General features: G+C 39.3%; 1 protein-coding gene, 1 long non-coding RNA gene and 1 pseudogene across 3 annotated transcripts in view; 2 read left to right on the top strand and 1 right to left on the bottom strand.

Moving 5' to 3' along the window:
• TBC1D12 (TBC1 domain family member 12) overlaps window positions 1-23817 on the bottom strand; it is a 145423-nt gene that overhangs the window by 36138 nt on the left and 85468 nt on the right. For both annotated transcript variants that reach the window (XM_015147720.3, XM_028826670.2), the window contains exons 4-6: window positions 7538-7620; window positions 3516-3633; window positions 415-521 (exon numbers count right to left, since the gene is read on the bottom strand). In XM_015147720.3, coding sequence (XP_015003206.3) covers window positions 415-521; window positions 3516-3633; window positions 7538-7620 — 308 coding nt within the window. The remainder of the gene's footprint in view (window positions 1-414; window positions 522-3515; window positions 3634-7537; window positions 7621-23817) is intronic.
• On the top strand, window positions 14821-15382 carry LOC701369 (small ribosomal subunit protein uS17 pseudogene; annotated as a pseudogene).
• LOC144331214 (uncharacterized) lies at window positions 16224-23578 on the top strand. The gene is made up of 2 exons (XR_013398183.1): window positions 16224-17762; window positions 19337-23578. It is a non-coding gene; the product is annotated as an uncharacterized LOC144331214 (long non-coding RNA).

The following is a 23817-nucleotide window of genomic DNA, read 5'->3' as shown; positions in this document are numbered from 1 at the left end:
AAAATCCCAAAATGACTGGTTTAGTTAGGTAAACAGGGAGGAAAAGAAACTTTTAGCCTTCCTCCAGTATTTATGTGTTTTTTGTGCAAAAGTGGAGCCTTTTCATAATTGACTATTTTCTTTTTTTATATATATATTTATTATCCACTGCCATGTAGAATCCCAGAAGTTTTTGATATTTGAATGCCAAGAAGATTATTGATAGTTGTAAACTAAAGGAAAACCCATAAATCCTTATATAAATTATAATAACTTATTAAATCATAACAGGTTTTGGGGGGATGAAGCATGCTCTTGAAATGACATTATATATGGTAATGGCCATTTATTTTAATGGTCACTCTACTAATCTGCTATGTGACTCTGTAGATGGCTATTTCTACATGTGGGAGTAACTGAACGTAGAATACAAACCAGGAGTGATATTTAGTTCATTTCCTACAGCTAGACTCCAAACTTTCCCACGGACACTAGGGGGCAATCCCTGCCACCACAATTCTCGAACTCTTCTTGTACTACGCCTAGAATTAAAGGAGGAGAAAAAAGGAGAAAGTTACTTTTTATACCAAAAATACTAGTTGCATGATGGATTATGTTTAGTCTATGGCCAAGTGATCAAATCATTTTTAGGACTATTGAGAATTAAGTATGTAATGCATTCTTTTCTTTGGGTTCATGCTTGCAGGCAACAACATCCTACAAGATGTATAGGATCCCAAAGGGACAACAGTAATCTAAAGGGAAATGCGTTTTATAAATGCCAATGAGAAATCAGAAATATGCAGTCAATTATTTAAAAAACAGGATAAAAGGGACATAAAAATGTGTCACCAATTCAGTACCAAAAACAAAACAACCAAGAATCTACAGTGGGTAAAGCCCTAGTTTTTGAGAAGCAGTGAAGTCTGCTAAAAAAAAAAAACTGTCGGCTTTAAAGTCAGATAGATCTGAGATCCAATCTAATTTAACCATTAATTAAATGTATAACCCTGGGCAAATCACTTAACCTCTCTGACCTTGAATTTCCTTATAAATGGGAGTAAAAATACATATACCTGATAAAAGTTCTAAAAATCAAATATAATTACTTATGTAAAGTGCCTCAAATAATATGTCACACTGTGCCAATATTCAACAAATTCCCAATGTACCAACTACAGTAGGCATTGCAGAAGATATCCCCAACCCTCTAGTCGAGAGGGAAGATAAGGCATATTTTAAAATATTATGTTAAAAGGCAGTAAGAAAGAAATTCTGTCATTTGCAACAACACAGATGAACCTGTAGGATATTGTGCCAAGTGAAATAAACCAGGCACTGAAAAATCAACACATAATCTCAGTCATATGTGAAATCCAAAAAAGTCAATCTCATAAAAGTAGGGAGTGGAATGGTGGTTATGGGCGGAGGAGGGTAAAGTGAATGGAGAAAGGTGAGATGTTGATCAAAGGGTACAAAGTTCCATTAGAAGAAATAAGTGTTAATGACCTATTACACAGAATGGTGACTATAATAAATAATAATGAACTGTGTATTTCAAAATTGCCAAATGAGCAGATTTTAAATGTTTTACCACAAAATACTGAGAAGTACGTGAGCTGATGGATTTGTTAATTAGCTTGATTTAATCATTCCATAATGTAAACATATATCAAAACATCACATTGCACCAGGCAGGTGGCTCACACCTGTAATCCTAGCACTTTGGGAGGCCAAGGCAGGCAGATTGCTTGTGCCCAAGAGTTCGAGACCAGCCTGGGCAACACGGTGAGACCCCATATCTATCAAAAATACAAAACTTCGCTGGACATGTTGGCACGTACCTGTAGTCCCAGCTACTCAGGAGGCTGAGGGAGGAGGATCACCTGAGCCCAGGGAGGTCGGCGTTGCAGTGAGTCATGATCGTGCCACTACACCCCAGCCTGGGCAACAGAGTGAGACCTCGTAAAAAAAAAAAAAAAAACCTCAAGAAACATCATGGTAGGGTGCAGTGGCTCACACCTATAATCCCAGCACTTTGGGAAGCCGAGGCAGGCTGATCACTTGAGGCCAGGAGTTTGAGACTAGCCTAGCCAACATGGTGAAGTCCCATTTCTACTAAGTATACAAAACAATTAGCCAGGTATAGTGGCAGGTGCCTGTAGTCCCAGCTACTAGGGAGACTGAGGCATAAGAATCATGTGAATCCAGGAGGTAGAGGTTGTAGTGACCTGAGATCATGCCACTGCACTGCAGCCTGGGTGACAGAGGGAGACTATCTCAAAACAAACAAACAAATCACACTGTACCACACAAACATATACAATTATTATTTATCTTTAAAAAGATGCTGGCAAAATAAATTTTATTTTATTTATTTATTTATTTATTTTTTTGAGATGGAGTCTCGCTGTGTCGCCCAGGCTGGAGTGCAGTGGCCGGATCTCAGCTCACTGCAAGCTCTGCCTCCCGGGTTTTTACGCCATTCTCCTGCCTCAGCCTCCCGAGTAGCCGGGACTACAGGCGCCCGCCACCTCGCCCGGCTAGTTTTTTGTATTTTTTAGTAGAGACGGGGTTTCACCGTGTTAGCCAGGATGGTCTCGAACTCCTGACCTCGTGATCCGCCCGTCTCGGCCTCCCAAAGTGCTGGGATTACAGGCTTGAGCCACCGCGCCCGGCCAATAAATTTTAAATGAATAAATAAATGCAAAGGCAAGGTAAGTATATTAGTCTCAAAGTATGATGACGGGACATTTACATAAGGGAAAGATCATACATAACATATTTCCTTGATTATGAGATAAGCACTTTAAAAATCACTTTAGGCCGGGCACGGTGGCTCAAGCCTGTAATCCCAGCACTTCGGGAGGCCGAGACGGGCAGATCACGAGGTCAGGAGATCGAGACCATCCTGGTTAACATGGTGAAACCCCGTCTCTACTAAAAAATACAAAAAACTAGCCGGGTGAGGTGGCGGGCACCTGTAGTCCCAGCTACTAGGGAGGCTGAGGCAGGAGAATGGCGTGAACCCAGGAGGTGGAGCTTGCAATGAGTAGAGATCCGGCCACTGCATTCCAGCCTGGGTGACAGAGCAAGACACCATCTCAAAAAAAAAAAAAAAAACCACTTTAATATTAATAAATGCATCTTATAATGCATTTACATATTTAATATTTTCTTTCCAAATAGCTATTACATCAATAGTGCATCTTACAATTGATGGTATGTTGCATTAAGAAAATACAGTAACTAAAGACATTAAAAGTTTTATACATCAATTAGCATTTCAGTTGGGTCCCAAAGGATAGGTAAGACTTAGCAGACACAGAGGATGGTCAGTAAGGGAAGTAGGTGGTAGACACTGAGGGACTTACAAAAGCAAAGGCACAGACATAAATATGGAAATTTTCAGGCATTAATTAATAGTATAATTTAGCCAAAGCATAAAATACATGCTGGGAATAATAAAAATACAGAATCAGAAACAGGAGATCTTCAGAGACAAATGGGAATTCAGGAAAAGTCTGCTTACTTACATTACTTCCCAATTGGGCAGTATTTCATTGATCCAAATTACCATTGCACTTGCAATATTTTCTTCCTGCTTAAATCGTTCTTTCATTATTCTTTTTCTTTTATGCGCTTCCTTAATTTCTGTTTTAAACGAGTAAAAATTATTTCAATACAAATAAGCTAGATCAAAGTCCTCTTCTCCATCTACCTAAACTCTACAAAATAGACTTTCTAAAAAAGAATATTATCATAAGAGGAAAGAAGGAAATAAGGGAGGGAGGGAAAGGGAAAGAAAGGGTGGGAAAAAGTGAAAGTAAATGAACTTGATTAACATAATTTTCTTTTCTTTGTTTTCTCTTTTTTTAGAGATGGGTCTCGCCACATTGCCCAGGTGGCCTTGAACTCCTGGACTTAAAAAAATCCTCACATCTCAGCTTCCTGAGCAGCTTGGACTACACATGTGTGCCACCATGCCCAGCTATTAACATAATTTTAAAATAACATCTCCTGTGCTACTATAAAAGTAAATGGAATAAAAAGTCAGAAAAATAATTTAAATAGATTACTTTATCACATATTTCTATTTACACTTAACCTATGAAGTCAAATTTCTTACGAATTAACTATATAAAAAACAAACAACTGTGGGCAACTAACCAATACCTATTTTCCTACAAGGGTTTATAAATTTTCTGACATAACCCACAGGACACTCAAAAATGATTTTTTCAATAGCACTTTTTAATATGGTGTTTCACTTTACTAATTAGTTTGAAATTTTAAAATGTCCCCCAAAACACATATATTAACAGTACATCTCTTACATTCTAAGGCAAAAGTTGGGGCAAGAAAATACATCTCTGAAAATCAAAGGTCACAATTTCAGAAGAAGAGATGTCTCAAATGCAGAGGCAAGTGAGTCATAAATCAAAACTTTATGTAATTTTAGAACCAGTGAGTATGTCAGAGACCAGCCAGCCAAACTGTTTTCAAACTGTTTTTTCAGATATGCCTTAGAAACCATCTTGAGGGGCAAGCAGAAGGCCAAGTAAACAATGTCTACTTTTTTTTTTTTTTGAAACGGAGTCTCACTCTGTCACCCAAGCTGCAGTGCAGTGGCGCGATCTCGGCTCACTGCAACCTCTGCCTCCCGGGATCAAGCAGTTCTCCCGCCTCAGCCTCCCGAGTAGCTGGGATAACAGGGTCGCACTACCATGTCCAGCTAATTTTTTGTATTTTTAGTAGAGACAAGGTTTCACCATGCTGGCCAGGCTGGTCTCAAACACTTGACCTCGTGATCCGCCCACTTCAGCCTCCCAAAGTGCTGGGGTTACAGGCGTGAGCCACCACGCCTGGCCAACAATCTCTACTTTCTTTTATTTGTTTTATGTATTCATATTCTATAAGATTTCTTGGGCACAATGTTCCACTACTTTACCAACAACAAAAAGAAATGATGAAAGAGAAGCTTCAAAGTCCTGATTAAGCTGACCTGCCTCTCACACTTTACGCATGAGAAAACTAACATTAGGCCTGTTCAGAGTATCACACCCAGGTAGTATCAAACAAGGTTAAAGCTGTGGCCATCTGATTTCTCAGTTCAATATTTTTCCTATCATAACATGCTTTAAAGATCATCCAGTACCAAAAACTATCTTACATAGTAATCATATAGTAAAAACTTTAAAAATAAATAAAAACTTAACTGGAGCCAGTTAACACACTCTAGGGAGGCCCAGGTGGGAGAATTGCTTGAGGCCAAGAGTCTGAGATCAGTCTGGGCAACACAGAGATACACCATCTCTACAAAATAACTTTAAAAAAATGAGCTGGGGCTGGGCATGGTGGCTCACGCCTGTAATTCCAGAACTCTGGGTGGCCAAGGCAAGTGGATCACTTGAGGTCAAGAGTTTGAGACCAGCCTGGTCAACATGATAAAACCCCATCTCTACTAAAAATACAAAAATTAGCTGGGCCTGGTGGCAGGCACCTGTAATCCCCGCCACTCTGGAGGCTGAGGTGGGAGAATCACTTGAACCCAGGAGGCGGAGGTTGCAGTGAGCCGAGATTGCGCCACTGCACTGGAGCCTGGGTGACAGAGTGAGACTTTGTCTCAAAAAAAAAAAAAAAAGAGCTGGGTGTGGAGGCATGCACCTACAATCCCAGCTACCAGGGAGGCTGAGGCAGGAGGATTGCTTGAGCCCAGGAATTTGAGGCTGCGGTGAGCTCTAATTGTATCACTGCACTCCGGCCTAGGCAACGAGTGTGACCCTGTCTCTAAAATAGATACATACATAATAAAAAATAAAAACTAGGCCGGGTGCGGTGGCTCAAGCCTGTAATACCAGCACTTTGGGAGGCCGAGACAGGTGGATCACGAGGTCAGGAGATCAAGACCATCCTGGCTAACATGGTGAAACCCCGTCTCTACTAAAAAATACAAAAAAATAGCCGGGCGAGGTGGCGAGCGTCTGTAGTCCCAGCTACTCGGGTGGCTGAGGCAGGAGAATGGCGTAAACCCGGGAGGCGGAGCTTGCAGTGAGCCGAGATCCGGCCACTGCACTCCAGCCTGGGCGACAGAGCGAGACTCCGTCTCAAAAAAAAATAAAAATAAAAAAAAATAAAATACATAAAAACTTAGGCTGGATGTGGTAGCTTACACCTAAAATCCCAGCACTTTGGGAGGCCGAGGTGGGCGGATCACTTGAGGTCAGGAGTTTAAGACCAGCCTGACCAACATGACGAAACCTGTCTCTACAAAAAAATACAAAAATTAACTGGGCATGGCGGTGCACGCTATGGTCCCAACCACTTGGGAGGCTGGGGTGAGAGGATCTCCTGAGCCTGGGAGACTGAGGCTGCTGTGAGCCAAGTTCGCATCACTGCACTCCAGCCTGGGTGACAGAGCAACACCCTGTCTCAAAAAGATAAAAATAAGCAATAAATAAATAAATAAAAACTGAATTGGATATGTCAGAAATATTTCGAATTCCGTATAGTAAACTACACTCAACTAATGTTTAAATAAGCAAGCCTTTTAGAAAGATATAACTAGCCTTATATATCCTATTTTTACTTAACATTAAATAAATAACTTCATTTCCAAAATAAAACCATAAAGCAGAACTGTATACCATTATAATGTTCCATTCACTGAAGTAAAAGGAAAAAAATCATTTGTTAATAAGGCATTAGATGTTAAGTCTAAAAATGTATACAGCTGTGCAATATCTTCTAAAAATGTATGTTTATCCTGAAATAACAACTGTCAGGAAATAAACACTGTTAAATTATCCTGATATTATTTTTTTTGGTTGGAGAAGAGAATGAATAAATATGTAAATTTATACACATAATAGTATGCATTTATGTGCCTAATCAAATGACACAATTGGGCCTCTGGAGAGACTCTGTAAGTCACAAAAGAGTATTTAAGTTTCAAATCATATTCTCACAGTCATATAGAAAGTTAAAATTATTAAATTATAAAATAATTAGAAATTATTAATTATAAAATATAAAAATGGTAAAAAGTGAAATTCATTAATAGATTCATGAATTATCTTTATATTTATAAACTCAGATAGTAGTAGTCCAAGTTTTATGACTGTAATCTCAAGATTCCTCCTATTAGTTTTGTAAAAGTACATGCAGAAAAACTATGATCCTGGTATGTCATTTTATTCCTCCTTTAGAACAAACTTAATTATAAAAATAGTAGAGAAAAATAAAAGCATGGGCAACATGGTAAAACCTCATCTCTACAAACAATACAAAAAACTAGCCAGGCGTTGTGGCATGTGCCTGTGGTCCCAGCTACTTGGGAGGCTGAGAGGTAAAAGGACTGCTTGAGCCTGGGAGGTCAGGCTACAGTGAGCTGTGAGTGCACCACTGCACACCAGGCTGGGCAACAGAGCAAGACCCTGTCTCAAAAAAAAAAAAAAAAAAGAATTCAGTATCATCTTGAAGATAGACTTGATGAATTTTACCATCCATCTTCCTATTAAAATCAGAAAATTATACCATTTGGAGTTAAATTTTATACCTCGTTTTTTAGCCTCAGCCACCATCTCATCATATTCTTGTCGGTGACGTAAAGCTTCTTCCACAGATTTGGCAGGAAGATTTCTGGAAAAAAAAAGGACTTAAGTCAAGACAATTTTAAAAGATTAACTTTAAACTTATTAACTTCTTTCTTTTTACACCCAGATACAAAGAATTTCTAAACTAACCTCATTTCATACATTAAGGAAGTAAAAGGCTGAAAAGAACTATGCATTTTAGAACAGAATCAGAATCCAGGTTGTTAATATGTGGTGTGTGTTTGTGAATGTGCGTATTTCTATGACATGTGTATATAAGTTCGTATATATTTAAACATTTCAGATTAAAAAAAATAGATATGGGGTCTCACTATGTTGCTCAGGCTGGTCTCAAACTCCTGGGTTGAAGTGACCCTCCTGACTTAGCCTCCCAAAGTGGTGGGATACAGGTGTGAGCCACTGAGCCCAGTCCATTTCAGATTGCAGTCAATATTTTTAGGTTATTTGTTAAACCCACTTAGTAGACTTTTCTTTAGCCAACTTTTTTCAGATATAATTTTCATATAATAAAATGAATAAACATATTTTAAGAGTAGTTTGATGAGTCTTGACAAGTGCATATACCTGTGCAGCTAACTAACCAATCAACATATAGAACATTCCCATCATTCCACTAAGTTTCCTTGTGGTAGCCCAATACTTAACCTCCTCACAAAATTACTTCTTTGATTTCTACCACTATAGATTAATTTGTTTCTTCTTCAAGAATTTTATAGACTCTTGTGTCTGTTTTTTTTTTGTTTGTTGTTCTGTTTTTAATTTACATTGAAGGACTAATGTCTGGCTTCTTTTGCTCAGCACAGTTTTGAAAATCATTCATGTTGTTGTATTCCTTTTCATTGCTGAGTAGTATTCCATTTATCCATGTGGGAGGACACTTGGATTGTTTCCAGATTGGGGCTATAATTAATAAAACTACTATAAATATTAACATCAAGTTTTTGTGTAGACATTTGCTTTCATTTCCCTTAGTTAAACAAAAGTCTTGGGTTATATAGTAAATGTGGATATACCTTTACAACAAACTGTCAAACTGCTTTCCACTAATTAGAGTTTTAAGGCAACATTTTAACTAAAAACTGGATAATCCATCATTTGCATACATAGTAGTCCTCCCTCATCCTTGGGAGTTATGTTCCAAGACCTCCAGCGGATGCCTGAAACCTCATACAGTAACAAACCCTATATATACCAGGTTTTTTCCTATACATACATAACTATGATAAAGTTTAATTTAATTGAGATTAAGTTAGCCCAGCACAACATGTTGCCATCAATTGGAACACATTTTTGTTCAGATCTTCCACCCACAAATTTAACGCCTTTTCAATCATAACTAAACACCACGCACTATGGCAGTAACTTTTGCAATTTAAGGTGCGATAGTAACACTAGCATAAATTTCTTTTTCATTCTTCACAATTTCATGGATAGAAGATTGATTCTTACCATAGATCTTAGCAACCTCAGCATATTTATTTTTTCTTATTAATTTGAGAACTTTCACCTCTTTGCTTAAAGGAGGAACTTTACAGCTTCTCTCTGGCACATCTGAATTGTCAGCACCACTACTCTTAAGCCTTGGGGGCATTATTAAATAAAACAAGGGTTCTTTGAACACAAGCACTGTGGTGTCACCAACAGTCAATCTGACAACCAAGAAGGTTACTAAGTGAACTACCAGGTGGGTAGTGTATATAGCTCAGATAAACTGAACTCATGTCCCTGGCAGGATGCAGCAGGACAGTGTGAGATTTCATCACACTACTCAGAATGGCACACAATTTAAAAATTAAAAGTTATTTCTGGAATTTTCCACTTAATGTTTTCAAACCACAGTTGACTACAGGTAACCGAAATTGCCTTAAACAAAACCGCTGATAAGGGGTAACTACTACACCGTATTTTGGTTTATCAAATCAATGGCTTCACAGAGTCAGTGATTTAGATATAAAAAATACAAAAAGAAATATACTGCTATATTGCCACTTATCCAAACATAATCACAATAATGTCCAGTTTTAGGAGTCAGTTTTTGCTTTTCGACAGGCTAGTGTGGAAAAAGGTATGTGACAAATTTTCAAATTATAAATTCTTCCTCCTCTTCTCAAATTAGTCAATTGATCAGGTAAGTTGTAGGAGGGAGGAATAAAAGTTAAGACTTCTGCTTCAGGCTATAATGGAATAAAAGAAACCAGGTCTACCCTTTCCCCTTAAATAATTAGAAAATAGACAAAATATATTAAACTATAGTTTCCAGACAACAGACACTGGGCAGCACAAGACAGTGATCTTTTGGAGAAAAGAAATAAGCAAGGTAACCCTACAAGTACGTGACATTTCCAGGTCTCAGCGGTCCATCAATCCTCCTAACATGAGGAGACAGTTTAGAGTTGGACAGTCCAAGACAGCTAAAAGCTACAAATCAGAAAACCAGAAAAGAAGGGAGCTGCAGAAGAGTCCTCTCAAGGTTTCGGCTGAGTACTGATCTGTGCATGTGTGTGATTAAACTACGGCCAGAGAAAGAATCACCCGAAAAAAAAAAAAAAGGACATTCTTAAAGTTCACACAAGACCAGCCAGAGTGGAAAGACCTCCTGACAGATAAGAGTACTAAGTAGAGTCCTTAGAAGAATAATGCCTCAGTAGTGAGGACAAATTATTCCTAAGCTATTCTGGAACCACTCTAACAAAGATTAGGTCAAAAGGATCAAACCATTTCCAAAAAACTGCAAATCAGACTAAAGCCAAAAAGTGTCCAAAAGAACACACAAAAAAGTCCAGCATCCACCTATATATAAACCACAATGTCTGACATTCAATAAAAAGAGATGTGAAGCAGAAAAACATAATGCATAATGAGAAGAAAAATTAATCAAGTCACAATATAAAAATGTCACAGATAATAGGATTATAACACAAGGATGATAAAATAGCTGTTATAAATACACTACAGGTATACCTTACTATATTGTGATTTGCTTTACTACATTTTGCAAATATTGCATTTTCTACAAATTGAAGGTTTGTAGCAACCCTAATGTCAAGCAAGTCTATTGGTGCCATTTTTCTAACAATGTGCTCATTGTGTGTCTCTGTCTCACATTATAGTAATTCTTGTAATATTCCTTTTTTTTTTTTTCTTTAGAGACAGAGTTTCACTCTTGTCACCTAGGCTGGAGTGCAAAGGCGTGATCTTGGCTCACTGTTACCTCTGCCTCCCGGCTGGTTTCAAGCAATTCTCCTGCCTCAGCCTCTTGAGTAACTGGGGTTACAGGTGCCCACCACCACGCCTGGCTACATTTTTTGGTAATTTTAGTAGAGATGGAGTTTCACCATGTTGGTCAGGCTGGTCTCAAACTCCTGACCTCAGGTAATCTGCCTGCCCCGGCCTCCCAAAGTTCTGGGATTACAGGGGTGAGCCACCGCGCCCAGCCAATTCTTGCAATATTTCAAACTATTTCATTATCATTGTATCTGGTTTTTTTTTTTTTTTTGAGACGGAGTCTCGCTCTGTCGCCCAGGCTGGAGTGCAGTGGCCGGATCTCAGCTCACTGCAAGCTCCGCCTCCCGGGTTCACGCCATTCTCCTGCCTCAGTCTCCCGAGTAGCTGGGACTACAGGCGCCCGCCACCTCGCCCGGCTAGTTTTTTGTATTTTTTTAGTAGAGATGGGGTTTCACCGTGTTAGCCAGGATGGTCTCGATCTCCTGACCTCGTGATCCACCCGTCTCGGCCTCCCAAAGTGCTGGGATTACAGGCTTGAGCCACCGCGCCCGGCCCATTGTATCTGTTATGGTGATCTGTGGTGATTTTTGTTGTTACTATTCTAATTGTTTTGGGGCACCACACACAGTGCTAACATAAGATGGCAAATTTGTGTGCCAAGGGAAACATGTGTGTCTTACTGCTCCACAGACTGACCATTCCCATCTCTCTCCATCTCTTCAGGCATCCCTATTTCTTGGGATACAACAACATTGAAATTAGGCCAATTAATAACCCTACAATGACATCTAAGTGTTCAGGTGAAAAGAAGAGTCCCATATCTCTCAATTTAAAATCAAAAGCCAGAAATAAATAGGTAAGCTTAATGAGGAAGGCATGCCAAAAGCCAAGATAGGGGGGTGAAGAAAGATGGCAGAACAGAAGCCTGCACCAATTGTACACTCTGCAGGAACACCTAATTTTAACTATCTGCATACAAGTAAGCACCTTCATTAGAACCAAAAATCAAGCGAGCAATCACAGTACCTAGTTTTAACTTCATATCACCCAAGAGGCATTGAAGAGGGTAGGAAAGACAGTCTTAAATTGCCAACACGACCCCTCCCCCAACCCCCGGCAGTGGCTTCTTCGCTAGGAGACAGAACCCACGCACTCAGGGGAGGAACAACACAGTGACTGAGGAATTTTGCATTGAACTTAATGCTGCCCTACCACATGGAAAGCAAAATCATGCTGAACTCAGTCAGCACCTACCCACAGAGGGACCATTTAGAACAGCACTAGCCCAGAGGGGAAGCGCCCATCCCAGAAGCTGAAACTTGAGTTTCAGCAAGCCTTGCAATCGCAGGTTAAAGTGCTCTGGGATCCTAAGTGAACGTGAAAGACAGTCCAGGACACAAGGACTGCAATTCTTAGGCAAGTCCTGATGCTATGCTGGACTTAAGAGCCAGTGGACTAGGGTAGTGCATGACACACTGAAACACCAGACAGGACAGCTGGGGGAGTGTTTATGCCACTCCTCTCTCAATCCCAGTGAAGCTTGCAGCAACAAAAGTAACTCCTTTCTTCCGTTTGAGGAGAAGAGAAAGAAGGGTAAAGAGAACGTTGTCTTGCATCTTAGATACCCGTTCAGCCACAGTAAGATACGGCACCAGGCAGTAGTGAGGACCCCATCTCAGGTCCTAGCTCCTGGACGACATTTCTAGAGACACCCTAGAATAGAAGTGAACCTGCTGCCCTGAAGGGAAGAATCCAGTCCTGGCAGGATTCATCACATGCTGACTAAAGACCCCTTGGAGGCCGGGCTGGTAGCTCACACCTGTAATCCCAGCACTTTGGGAGGTCGAGGCGGGCAAATCACTGGAGGTCAGGAGTTCGAGACCAGCCTGACCAACATGGTAAAACCCCATCTCTACCAAAAACATAAAAAATTAGCCAGGTGTGGTGGCATGTGCTTGTAATCCCAGCTACTCGGGAGGCTGAGGCAGGAGAATTGCTTGAACCCAGGAGGCGGAGGTTGCAGTGAGCCAAGATCGCATCACTGTACTCCAGTCTGGACTATAGTGCAAGACTGCATCTCAAAAAAAAAAAAAAAAAAAAAGGCCCCTTGGGCCCTGAATAACAAACAGCAATACCCAGTGGTGCAATCTCAGCTCACTGTAGCCTCCGCCTCCCATGTTGAAGTGATTCTCCTGCCTCAGTCTCCTCAGTAGGTGAGATTACAGGTACGTGCCACCTTACCCGGCTAATTTTTGTATTGTTTTTAGTAGGGATAGGGTTTCACCATGTTGGCCAGGCTGGTCTGGAACTCCCGACCTCAAGTGATTCACCCGCCTCAGCCTTCCAAAGTGCTGGGATTACAGGCGTGAGTCACTGTACCCAGCCTACTATTAAGTAGAAATATTAAACAATGACCCAATAAAAAAATAATACCTACAACAGCTTTTCAAGACATAGGCAATAAAATAAGACATAAAGACAAACAACAAGTTGGCCATTATGGTGGTTCCCGCCTATAATCCCAGCACTTTGGGAGGCCATGGCAGAATTGCTCATGCCCAGGAGTTCGAGATCAGCCTGGGCAACATAGCAAGACTTCATCTTTACTTAAAAAAAAAAGAAAGAAAAAAAAAAAACAGCCGGGTGTGGTGGCATGCACCTGTAGTCCTAGCTACTTGGGAGTCTGAGGTGGGTGGATCAACTGGTCCTGAGAGGCCACAGTGAGCGATGACTGCACCACTGCACTCCAGCCGGGGCAACACAGCAAGACCTTGTCTAAAAAAAAAAAAAAAAAAAGAGAGAGAAACAACAGAAGTTAAAAAAGAAACAACAAAAGTTAAAAAAAAAAAGTGAAACAAAGCAGGAGGATGAGGTTGAAGTGCAAAGTTTGTATTAGTTTTCTTTTTGCTAGTTTGTTTGTTTGCTTAAGAAATCAATGTTAAGTTGTCATCAGTTCAAAATAATGGGTTATAAGATAGTATTTGCAAGCCACATGGTAACCTCAAATAAAAAAAATTCGACAAATAACACAAAATAAAAAGCAAGAAATTAAATCATACCAGAAAAAAAAAATCACTTTCACTAAAAGAAAGACTAGAAGGAAGGAAAGAAGGATGAGAAGACCACATAACAACCAGAAAACAAATAACAAAATGGCAAGAGTAAGTTCTTACTTACCAATAACATTGAACGTAAATGGACTAAACTTTCCAATCAAAAGAGATAGAGTAACTGAATAGATTTAAAAAATAAAAAAAGACCCAATGATATGATGCCTCCAAGAAATACACTTCACCTATAAAGACATATATAGACTGAAAAGAAAGGGAGAGTAAAAGATATTCCATGACAATGGACACCAAAAAGGAGAAAGAGTAGCTATACTTATGTCAGACAAAATAGACTTCAAGACAAAAACTATAAAAAGAGACAAAGAAGGTCATTATATAATGATAAAGGGGTCAATTCAGCAAGAGGATATAACAATTGTAAATCTATATGCACCCAACACTGGAGCACCCATGTATATAAACCAAATATTATTACAGCTAAAGAGAGAGATGCACCTCAATACGATAATAGTCAGAGACTTCAACACACCACTCTCAGCACTGGACATATCTTCTAGATGGAAAATCAACAAAGAAACATTGAACTTAATTTGCTCTATAGAACAAACAGACCTAATAGATATTAACAAGATACTTCATCCAATGGCTGAATATGCATTCTTCTCCTCAGCACATGGATCATTTTCAAGGATAGACCATATGTTACTTCCTTAGTTAAAGACAAACCAAGTCTTAAAACATTCAAAAAAATGAGATAATATCAAGCATCTTCTCCAATCACAATGGAATAAAATTAGAAATCAGTAACAAGAGGAATTTTGTAAGCTATACAAAAACATGGAAATCAAACAATATCCTCCTGAATGACCAGTGGGTCATTGAAGGAATTAAGAAGAAAATTTAAAAATATTTTGAAACAGTCCTATTTCAGGCGGCCGGGAAGATGGCGGACATTCAGACTGAGCGTGCCTACCAAAAGAAGCCGAACATCTTTCAAAACAAGAAGAGGGTACTGCTGGGAGAAACTGGCAAGGAGAAGCTCCTGCGGTACTACAAGAACCTCGGTCTGGGCTTCAAGACACCCAAGAGGCTATTGAGGGCACTTACATTGACAAGAAATGCCCCTTCACTGGTAATGTCTCCATTCGAGGGCGGATCCTCTCTGGTGTGGTGACCAAGATGAAGATGCAGAGGACCATTGTCATCCACCGAGACTACCTCCACTACATCCGCAAGTACAACCGCTTCGAGAAGCGCCACAAGAACATGTCTGTGCACCTGTCCCCCTGCTTCAGGGACGTCCAGATCGGTGACATCGTCACAGGGGTGAGTGTCGGCCCCTGAGCAAGACAGTGCGCTTCAACGTGCTAAAGGTCACCAAGGCTGCCGGCACCAAGAAGCCGTTCCAGAAGTTCTGAGGCTGGACATCGGCCCCCTCCCCACAATGAAATAAAGTTATTTTCTCATTCCCCAAAAAAAAAAAAAATTTTTTTTTTGAAACAAATGTTAATGGAAATAAAACATAGCAAAACCTATGAGATACAGCAAAAGCAACACTGAAAGGGAAATTTATAGCTATAAGTGCCTACATCAAAAAAGAAGAAAAACTTCAAATAAACAACCTAACAATGCATCTTAAGGAACTAGAAAAGCTAGAGCAAACCAAATCCAAAATTAGTAAAAGAAAAGAAACCCAAAAATTAGCAGAGCATGGTGGCACATGCCTGTAGTCCCAGCTACTCAGGAGGCTGAGGTGCGAAGATGGCCTGAGCCTGGGAGGCCAAGGCTTCGGTGAGTCATGTTCATGCCAATGTACTCTAGCCTGGGTGACAAAGTGAGACCATGTCTCAAAAACAACAACAACAAAAAAGAAGAAGAAGGCCGGGCGCGGTGGCTCACGCCTGTAATCCCTGCACTTTGGGAGGCCGAGGCGGGTGGATCACGAGGTCAGGAGATCGAGACCATCCTGGCTAACACGGTGAAACCCCGTCTCTACTAAAATACAAAAAATTAGCCGGGCGCGGTGGCGAGCGCCTGTAGTCCCAGCTACTCGGGAGGCTGAGGCAGGAGAATGGCGCGAACCCGGGAGGCGGAGCTTGCAGTGAGCTGAGATGGTGCCACTGCACTCCAGCCTGGGCGACAGAGTGAAGACTCCGCCTCAAAAAAAAAAAAAAAACAAAAACAAAACAAAAAAGAAGAAGAAGAAAGAAAAAGAGCACAAGTAAATGAGATTGAAACAGAAAACAATACAAAAGAACATCACAAAAAGTTGGTTTTTTGAAAAGAACTTTTCAAAAACGAAGAATTTTTTTTGTTTTTTTTTTAGTTTTTAAGAAATTAGAAAACTAATTACAAACTTTAAAATTTTGTTTAAAATTGAAACCTTTAGCCAGACTAAGAAAAAAAGAAGACTCAAATAAGTAAAATCAGAGATGAAAAAGGAGACATTATAACTGATACCACACAAATTCAAAGGATTGTTTGTGGTTACTATGAGCAACTCTGTGCCAATAAATTGGAAAATCCAGAGAAAATGGATAAATTCCTAGACACATACAACCTACCAAGATTGCATCATGAAGAAATACAAAACCTGAACAGACCAATATCAAGTTACAATGGAACAAAACATTTTAATTATGGAGTTGTAATTAAAAGTCTCCCAGTAAAGAAAAGCCCAAGACCTGATGACTTCACTGCTGAATTCTACCGAACATTTAAAGAAGAATTGAACTGACAACAATGCTACTCAAATTACTCTGAAAAATAGAGGAGGGAATTCTTATGAACTCATTCTATGAGGCCAGTATTACCTTGATACCCAAACAAGACAAAGACACACCAAAAAAAAAAAAAAAGGAAAACTACGGGCCAATATTCCTGACAAATATGGATGCAAAAATCCTCAACAAAATACTAGCAAACTGAATTCAACAATACATTGAAAAGATAATTCATCATGACCAAGTGAGACTTATCCCTGGAATGTAAGTATATTTCAATATATGCAAATCAATCAATGTGATACATCATATCAATAGAAAGACAAAAACCATATAATTTCAACTGATGCTGAAAAAACATTTGATAAAATTCAACATCCCTTCATGATAAAAGCCCTCGAAAAACTGGGGACAGAAGGAACATACCTCAAAATAATAAAAGCCATATACAACAGACCCACAGTATCATATTTAATAGGAAAAAACTGAAAGCCTTTCTTCTAAAATCTGGAACAAAACAAGGCTGCAGATTTTCACCACCATTATTCAACATAGTACTGCAAGTCCTACCTAGAGCAATCAGACAAGAGAAGGAAATAAAGGGTATCCAAATTGTCAAGGAAGAAATCAAATTATCCTTGTTTGCAGATGAGATAATCTTATATTTGGAAAGTCCAAAGACTCTACCAAAAAACTATTAAAAATTATAAACAAATTCAGTAAAGTTGCAGGATAAAAAATCGAGACAAAAATCAGTAATATTTCTATATGCAACACTGAACAATCTGAAAAATAAGAAAGTAATCCCATTTATAATAGCCACAAATAAAATTAAATACCTAGGAATTAACCAAATAAGTAAAAGGTCTTCTTTTACTTAAAACAATAACAACTGTAAAACACTGATAAAAAAAATTGAAGAGGACACCAAAAAATGGAAAAATATTCCATGTTCATGGATTAGAAGAATCAACATTGTTAAAATGTCCATACTACCCTAAGCAATCTACAGATTCAATGCAAACCCTATCAAAACACCAATGACATTCTTCACAGAAATAGAAAAAACAATCCTAAAATTTGTATGCAACCAAAAAAGACTGAAAATAGCCAAAGCTATTTTGAGCAAAAAGAACAAAACTGGCCAGGTACAGTGGCTCACGCCTGTAATCCCAGCACTTTGGGAGGCCAAGGCAGGCAGATCACCTGAGGTTGGGAGTTTGAGACCATCCTGACCAACATGGAGAAACCCGGTCTCTCCTAAAGATACAAAATTAGCTAGGTGTGGTGGCCTGTAATCCCAGCTGCTTGGGAGGCTGAGGCAGGAGAATCGCTTGAACCTAGGAGGTGGAGGTTGCAGTGAGCCGGAGATCGCGCCATTGCACTACAGCCTACAAAGAGGGAAACTCCATCTCAAAAAAAAAAGAACAAAACTGAATAAATCCCATTATCTGACTTCAAATTATACTTACAGAGCTACAGTAACCAAAACAGCATGGTACTGGCATAAAAACAGAAACATAAACCAATGGACAAAACAGAGAACCCAGAAACAAATCCAGATATCTACTGATAATCTGTCATTTTTGACAAAGGTGCCAAGAACATACATTTGAGAAAAAAGTCTCTTCAATAAATGATACTAGGAAAATTGGATTATCACGTGCAGAAGACTAAAACTAGACCCCTATCTCTCACCATGTATAAAAATCAAATCAAATAGATTAAAGACTTAACTCTAAGATCTCAAACTATGAAACTACCAGAAGAAAACATTGGGGAAACTCTCCAGGACACTGGACTGGGCAAAGATTTCTTGATTAATACCTCACAAGCACAGGCAGCCATAGCATAAATGAACAAATGAGATCACATCAAGTTAAAAACGTTTTGCAAAGCAAGACAAACAAAAACAAAACCAATAAACAGAATGGGAGAAAATATGTGCAAACTACCTGTCTGACAAGGGATTAATATAACAACTAGAATACATAAGGAGCTCGAGCTTATATATCCACAGGGATAAATCTAAAAATCCAATTTAAAAAATGGGTAAAAGATTTGAATAGACATTTCTCAAAAGAAGACATACAAACGGCAAACAGCCATATTCGAAGGTGCCCAACATCACTGATCAGAGAAATGCAAATCAAAACTACAATGAAATATCATCTCAACCCAGTTAAAATGACTTTTATCAAACAGGCAATATCAAATGCTGAAGAAGACATGGGGAAAAGGGAACCGTTGTACACTGTTGGAGATAATGGAAATTAGTACAACCACTATGGAGAACAGTTTGGAGGTTCCTCAGAAAACTAAAAATGGAGCATGATCCAGCAATCCCACTGCTAGGTATATACCCAAAAGAAAGGCAATCAGAATATCAAAGAAATATCTGCACTGCATTCCCATGTTTATTGCAGCACTATTCACAGTAGCCAAGATTTGGAAGCAACCTGTGTCCATCAACAGACGAGTGGGTAAAGAAAATGTGGTTCACAGGAGGTGGAGGCTGCAGTGAGCCGAGATTGTGCCACTGTACACTATACTCCAGCCTGGAAGTCAGAGTGAGACTCTGACTCAAAAAAAAAAAAAAAAAAAAAGAATATGTGGTTCCCATAGACAATGGAGTATTATTCATCCACAAAAAGGAATGAGATCCTGTCATTTGCAACAATATGGATAGAAATGGAAATCATGATGTTAAGTAAATAGCCAGGCACAGAAAAATATCACATTTTCTCACTTATTTGTAGAGCTAAAAATTAAAACATTGAAATCACGGAGATAGAGAGTAGAAACATGGTTATCTAAGGCTGGGAAGGATAGTAGTGGGGCAGGGAGAAAGTGAGGATGGTTAATAGATTTTTAAAAATAGAAAGAATGGGCCAGGCACTGTGACTCATGCCTGTAATCCCAGCACTTTGGGAGGCTGAGGCAGGCAGATCACCTGAGGTTGGGAGTTCACAACCAGCATGACCAACATGGAGAAACCCTATCTGTACTAAAAATACAAAATCAGCTGAACATGGTGGTGCATGCCTATAATCCCAGCTACTCGGGAGGCTAAGGCAGCAGAATTGCTTGAACCTGGGAGGCAAAGGTTGCAGTGAGCCGAGATCGCTCCATTACACCCCAGCCTGGGTGGGCAACAAGAGCGAAACTCCATCTCAAAAAAAAAAAAATACAGTAAGAATGAATAAGACCTAGTATTTGACAGTACATCAGGGTGACTATAGTCAAAAATAATGTAATTGTACATTTAAAAATAATCCTGTAGCCATAAAAAAGAACAAGATCATGTCTTTTGCGGGAACGAAAATGGGAACCATTGATGGAGCCAGAGGCTATTATCTTCCACAAACTAATGCAGGAACAGAAAACCAAATACCGCATGTTCTCACTTATAAGTGAGAGCTAAATGATGAGAACTTCTGAACACAAAGAAGGAAACAACAGATACTGCGGTCTACTTAAGGGTGGAAGGGTGGGAGGAGGGAGAGGAGTAGAAAAGGTAACTATTGGATACTGGGCTTAATTCCTTGGTGATAAAATAATCTGTACAACAAACCCCCATGACATGAGTTTACCTATGTAATAAACCTTCACATGTACCCTGGAACCTAACATAAAATTTGGAAAACAAAAAGAAAAACGAGAAAATAAAAATAACTAAAAGATTATAATTGGATTGCTTATTACACAAAGAATAAATGCTCAAGCGGATGGGTACACCATTTACAATGATGTGATTATTATGCACTTGCACACCTGTATCAAAGTATCTCATTTATCCCATAAATATATGTATCTACTATGTACCCACAAAAAATAAAAATGAAATTTTAAAAAAAGCCAAGATAGGCCAAAAGCTTGGCCTCTTCAGCCAGTTAGGCAAGTGGAGAATGTAATGGAAAAATTCTTGAAGGAAATTAAAAGTGCTAATCAATGAACACACAAATGATAAGAAAGCAAAACAGCCTTATTGCTGAGAAAGTGTGAGTGGTGTAGATAAAAGACCAAACCAGTCACAACATTTGCGTAAGCCAAAGCAAGGCCCTAACTCTCTTCAATTCTATGAAAGGTGAGAGAGTTGAAGAAGTTACAGAAGAAAAGCTGGAATCTAGCAGAGATCAGTTAATGAAGTCTAAGAAAAAAACTGTTTACACACATAGAAGTACAAGATGAAGCAGCAAGTGCTGACGGAAAAGCTGTAGCAAGTTATCCAGAAGATACGCTAAGATCACTGATGAAGGTGGCTACTCTAAACAGATTTTCAATGTAGACAAAACAGCCTTCTACTGCAAGAAGATGCCATCGAGGACTTTCAAAGCAAGAGAGAAATCAATGCCTGCTTCAAAGGACAGGCTGACTCTCTTCTTAGGGGCTAATGTAACTGGTGACTTTAAGGTGAAGCCAATGCTCATGGACCATTCTGAAAATCCTAGGGCCCTTAAGAATAATTCTAAATCTACTCTACCTGTGCTCAATAAAGCCTGGATGACAGGACATCTGTTTACAGCACGGTTAAATGAATATTTTAAGACTATTGATGAGTCCCACTGCTCAGAAAAAAAAAAAAAAAAAAAAGATTCCTTTCAAAGCAATACTGCTTATTAACGATGCACCTAGTTACTAAAGAGCTCTGATGGAGATGTACAAAAAGATGAATGTTGTTTTCATGCCTGCCAACACAACATTCATTCTGCAGCCTGTGGATGAAGAAGCAATTTTGGCTTTCAAGTCTTTTTTTTTTTTTTTTTTTTTTTTTTTTGAGACAGGGTCTGGCTCTGCTACCCAGACTGGAGTGCAGTGGCGTAATCATGGCTCACTACAACCTCTGCCTCTCAGACTCAAGCAATCCTCCCACCTCAGCCTCCCAAGTAGCTGGGAATACAGTTGTGTGCCACCATACCTGGCTAATTATATATATATATATAGTAGAGACAACGTTTTGCTGTGTTGCCCAGACTGGTCTTGAACTCCTGGACTCAAGCGATTCACCCACATCAGCCTCCCAAAGTGTGAGGATTACAGGCATGAGCCACTGCGCCCAGCCTCAACTCTTATTACTAAAGAAATACATTTCGTAAGGCTATAGCTGCCACAGATCGTTGATTCTTCTACTGGTTCTGGGCAATGTAAATTTATATACATTGTTTTTTATATAGGCAGAAGTGAGTATGAACATAAAGAGAAGGGAAACAAGACCCAAATAAAAATGTAACAAATGAAAAATACAATTTCTAAAATGAAAAACACACAAGATAGAGCAATGGGACTGACAGCAGAGTATACACTGCAGAAGAAAAAAATTCAGTGAACTTGAAAATACAATAGCAAACTACTACAGAAAATGAAATACACAGAGAAAAAGACCAAAAAAAAAAAAAAAAGGAAGGGAAGGAGAGAGTGAGAGCATCTAAATGAGCTATGAGACATGGACACTATCAAGCAACATATATTTAGGCATCTCAGAAGAAAGGTGGGTGGGGGCAAAACAAAAAGACAGAAGAAGAAACAAAGGCTAAACTTTTCCTAAAGTTTACAGAAAACTATAAATGCAAATGCAAAGATACATTAGGCCTAACAAACCCAAAAGAGAAGGAATATGAAAAAAAAAAAATAAGAAAGCATATCATAATCAAATTGAGGAATATCAGAGAGAGAAAAATTCTTAAAAGCACTCAAAAGAAAAAAAATTCACTGCCAATGGACTAGTATTAATACAATAAGAAATGTTAAAAGAATCTTCTTCAGGCAGAAGAAAAATGATACCACATGGAAATTTGCAGTAGTAAAGAGAGCACTGGTAGTCCATGGTATGTAACCTAGCAACAGAGATTAGCAAAATATCCCCACTGGATACTCCTAATCAACCACTAATAAGAAGCAAAAAGCTGGGTGACGATGTACATGTTACTTTTGAACATATTTGGAAAACTAAAAAATTTAATAAGATTGGCTGGTTGCTCCTAATGTCATTAGACAAAGTGGAAAAAGAAAAGGATGAACTCAGAGATTTGAATTCCCACCTTAAGCACCACATAAATGACTAAAAGCTTCTACCTTGAGGACCCTCATATCCTATAGTAGCAGGTTGCAACTGCTGAAAATCAAATACAGAATCTCATTCTATGACTGGCTGAACTACAACAAATTTGAACTCCCAGCCTCGCAAGGTCTACTGTTAAAGTGAGGGCAATGTTTGGGAAATAATGGGATCCTGAAAGTTGAAATAGGTATACATGGGAAGACCTTGATGAAGCTGGGGACACTGAGCTTCTAAACTCTGCTGAATTTTCTTTGCCAGTAGAAGAGGCCTCTCCACACCATCTGAAGGTGATCAATCCTGCATTGCCTAAGGAAATGGTAATTGCCTTCCCTGACGCAGTTGCCCTGCAAGACAATGATGATTCTCCTCAGGACCTAGCCTTACTACCCTTTTGCTTCTAGGCCTATAACTAAACTCAAGACTCAGCAGGCTCCTAAAAGTGAGTTACAAAGTGAGACCCATGAGGAGGCATAATATACTCCAAAAGAACTATTTGAGTTTTTAAATTTATACACATAGAAATCTGAGGAACAAGTATGGGAATGGACATTAAGAGTATAAGATAATGGTGGAAAGAACAAGGACTGATATAAGATAAAGCTGGATCAGGATACATTTATATGGGCTCACTAAGCAGAGATGCTGTACTTAATGCTACAGCCCAGAGAATTAGAAAGGGGCTCTAATAGTTTGGTTGGTTGATTGGCTAAAACATGGACCAAAAGGCGGCCCACACTGAAGTGAGGGGGAAATGTCAGACCTGCTTTGGTTTAACGTAGAGGAAGGAAATCAAAGGCTCAGGGAGATGGGAATGTCAGAACAGGTTTGTCATTTAAAACCCGCTCATCTATACAGGAAGGGTCCAGAAAACACACTTGTCTCTTTTTAAAATTTATTTTTTTTTTTTTTTTTTTTTTTTTTTTTGAGACGGAGTCTCGCTCTGTCGCCCAGCCCAGGCTGGAGTGCAGTGGCGCGATCTCGGCTCACTGCAAGCTCCGCCTCCCGGGTTCACGCCATTCTCCTGCCTCAGCCTCCCGAGTAGCTGGGACTACAGGTGCCCACAACCGCGCCCGGCTAATTTTTTGTATTTTTAGTAGAGACGGGGTTTCACCGTGGTCTCGATCTCCTGACCTTGTGATCCGCCC

Source organism: Macaca mulatta, chromosome 9 (assembly GCF_049350105.2).
Source record: "Macaca mulatta isolate MMU2019108-1 chromosome 9, T2T-MMU8v2.0, whole genome shotgun sequence".
Lineage (NCBI taxonomy): Eukaryota > Metazoa > Chordata > Mammalia > Primates > Cercopithecidae > Macaca > Macaca mulatta.
This window is presented reverse-complemented; position numbering and strand designations above follow the sequence as displayed.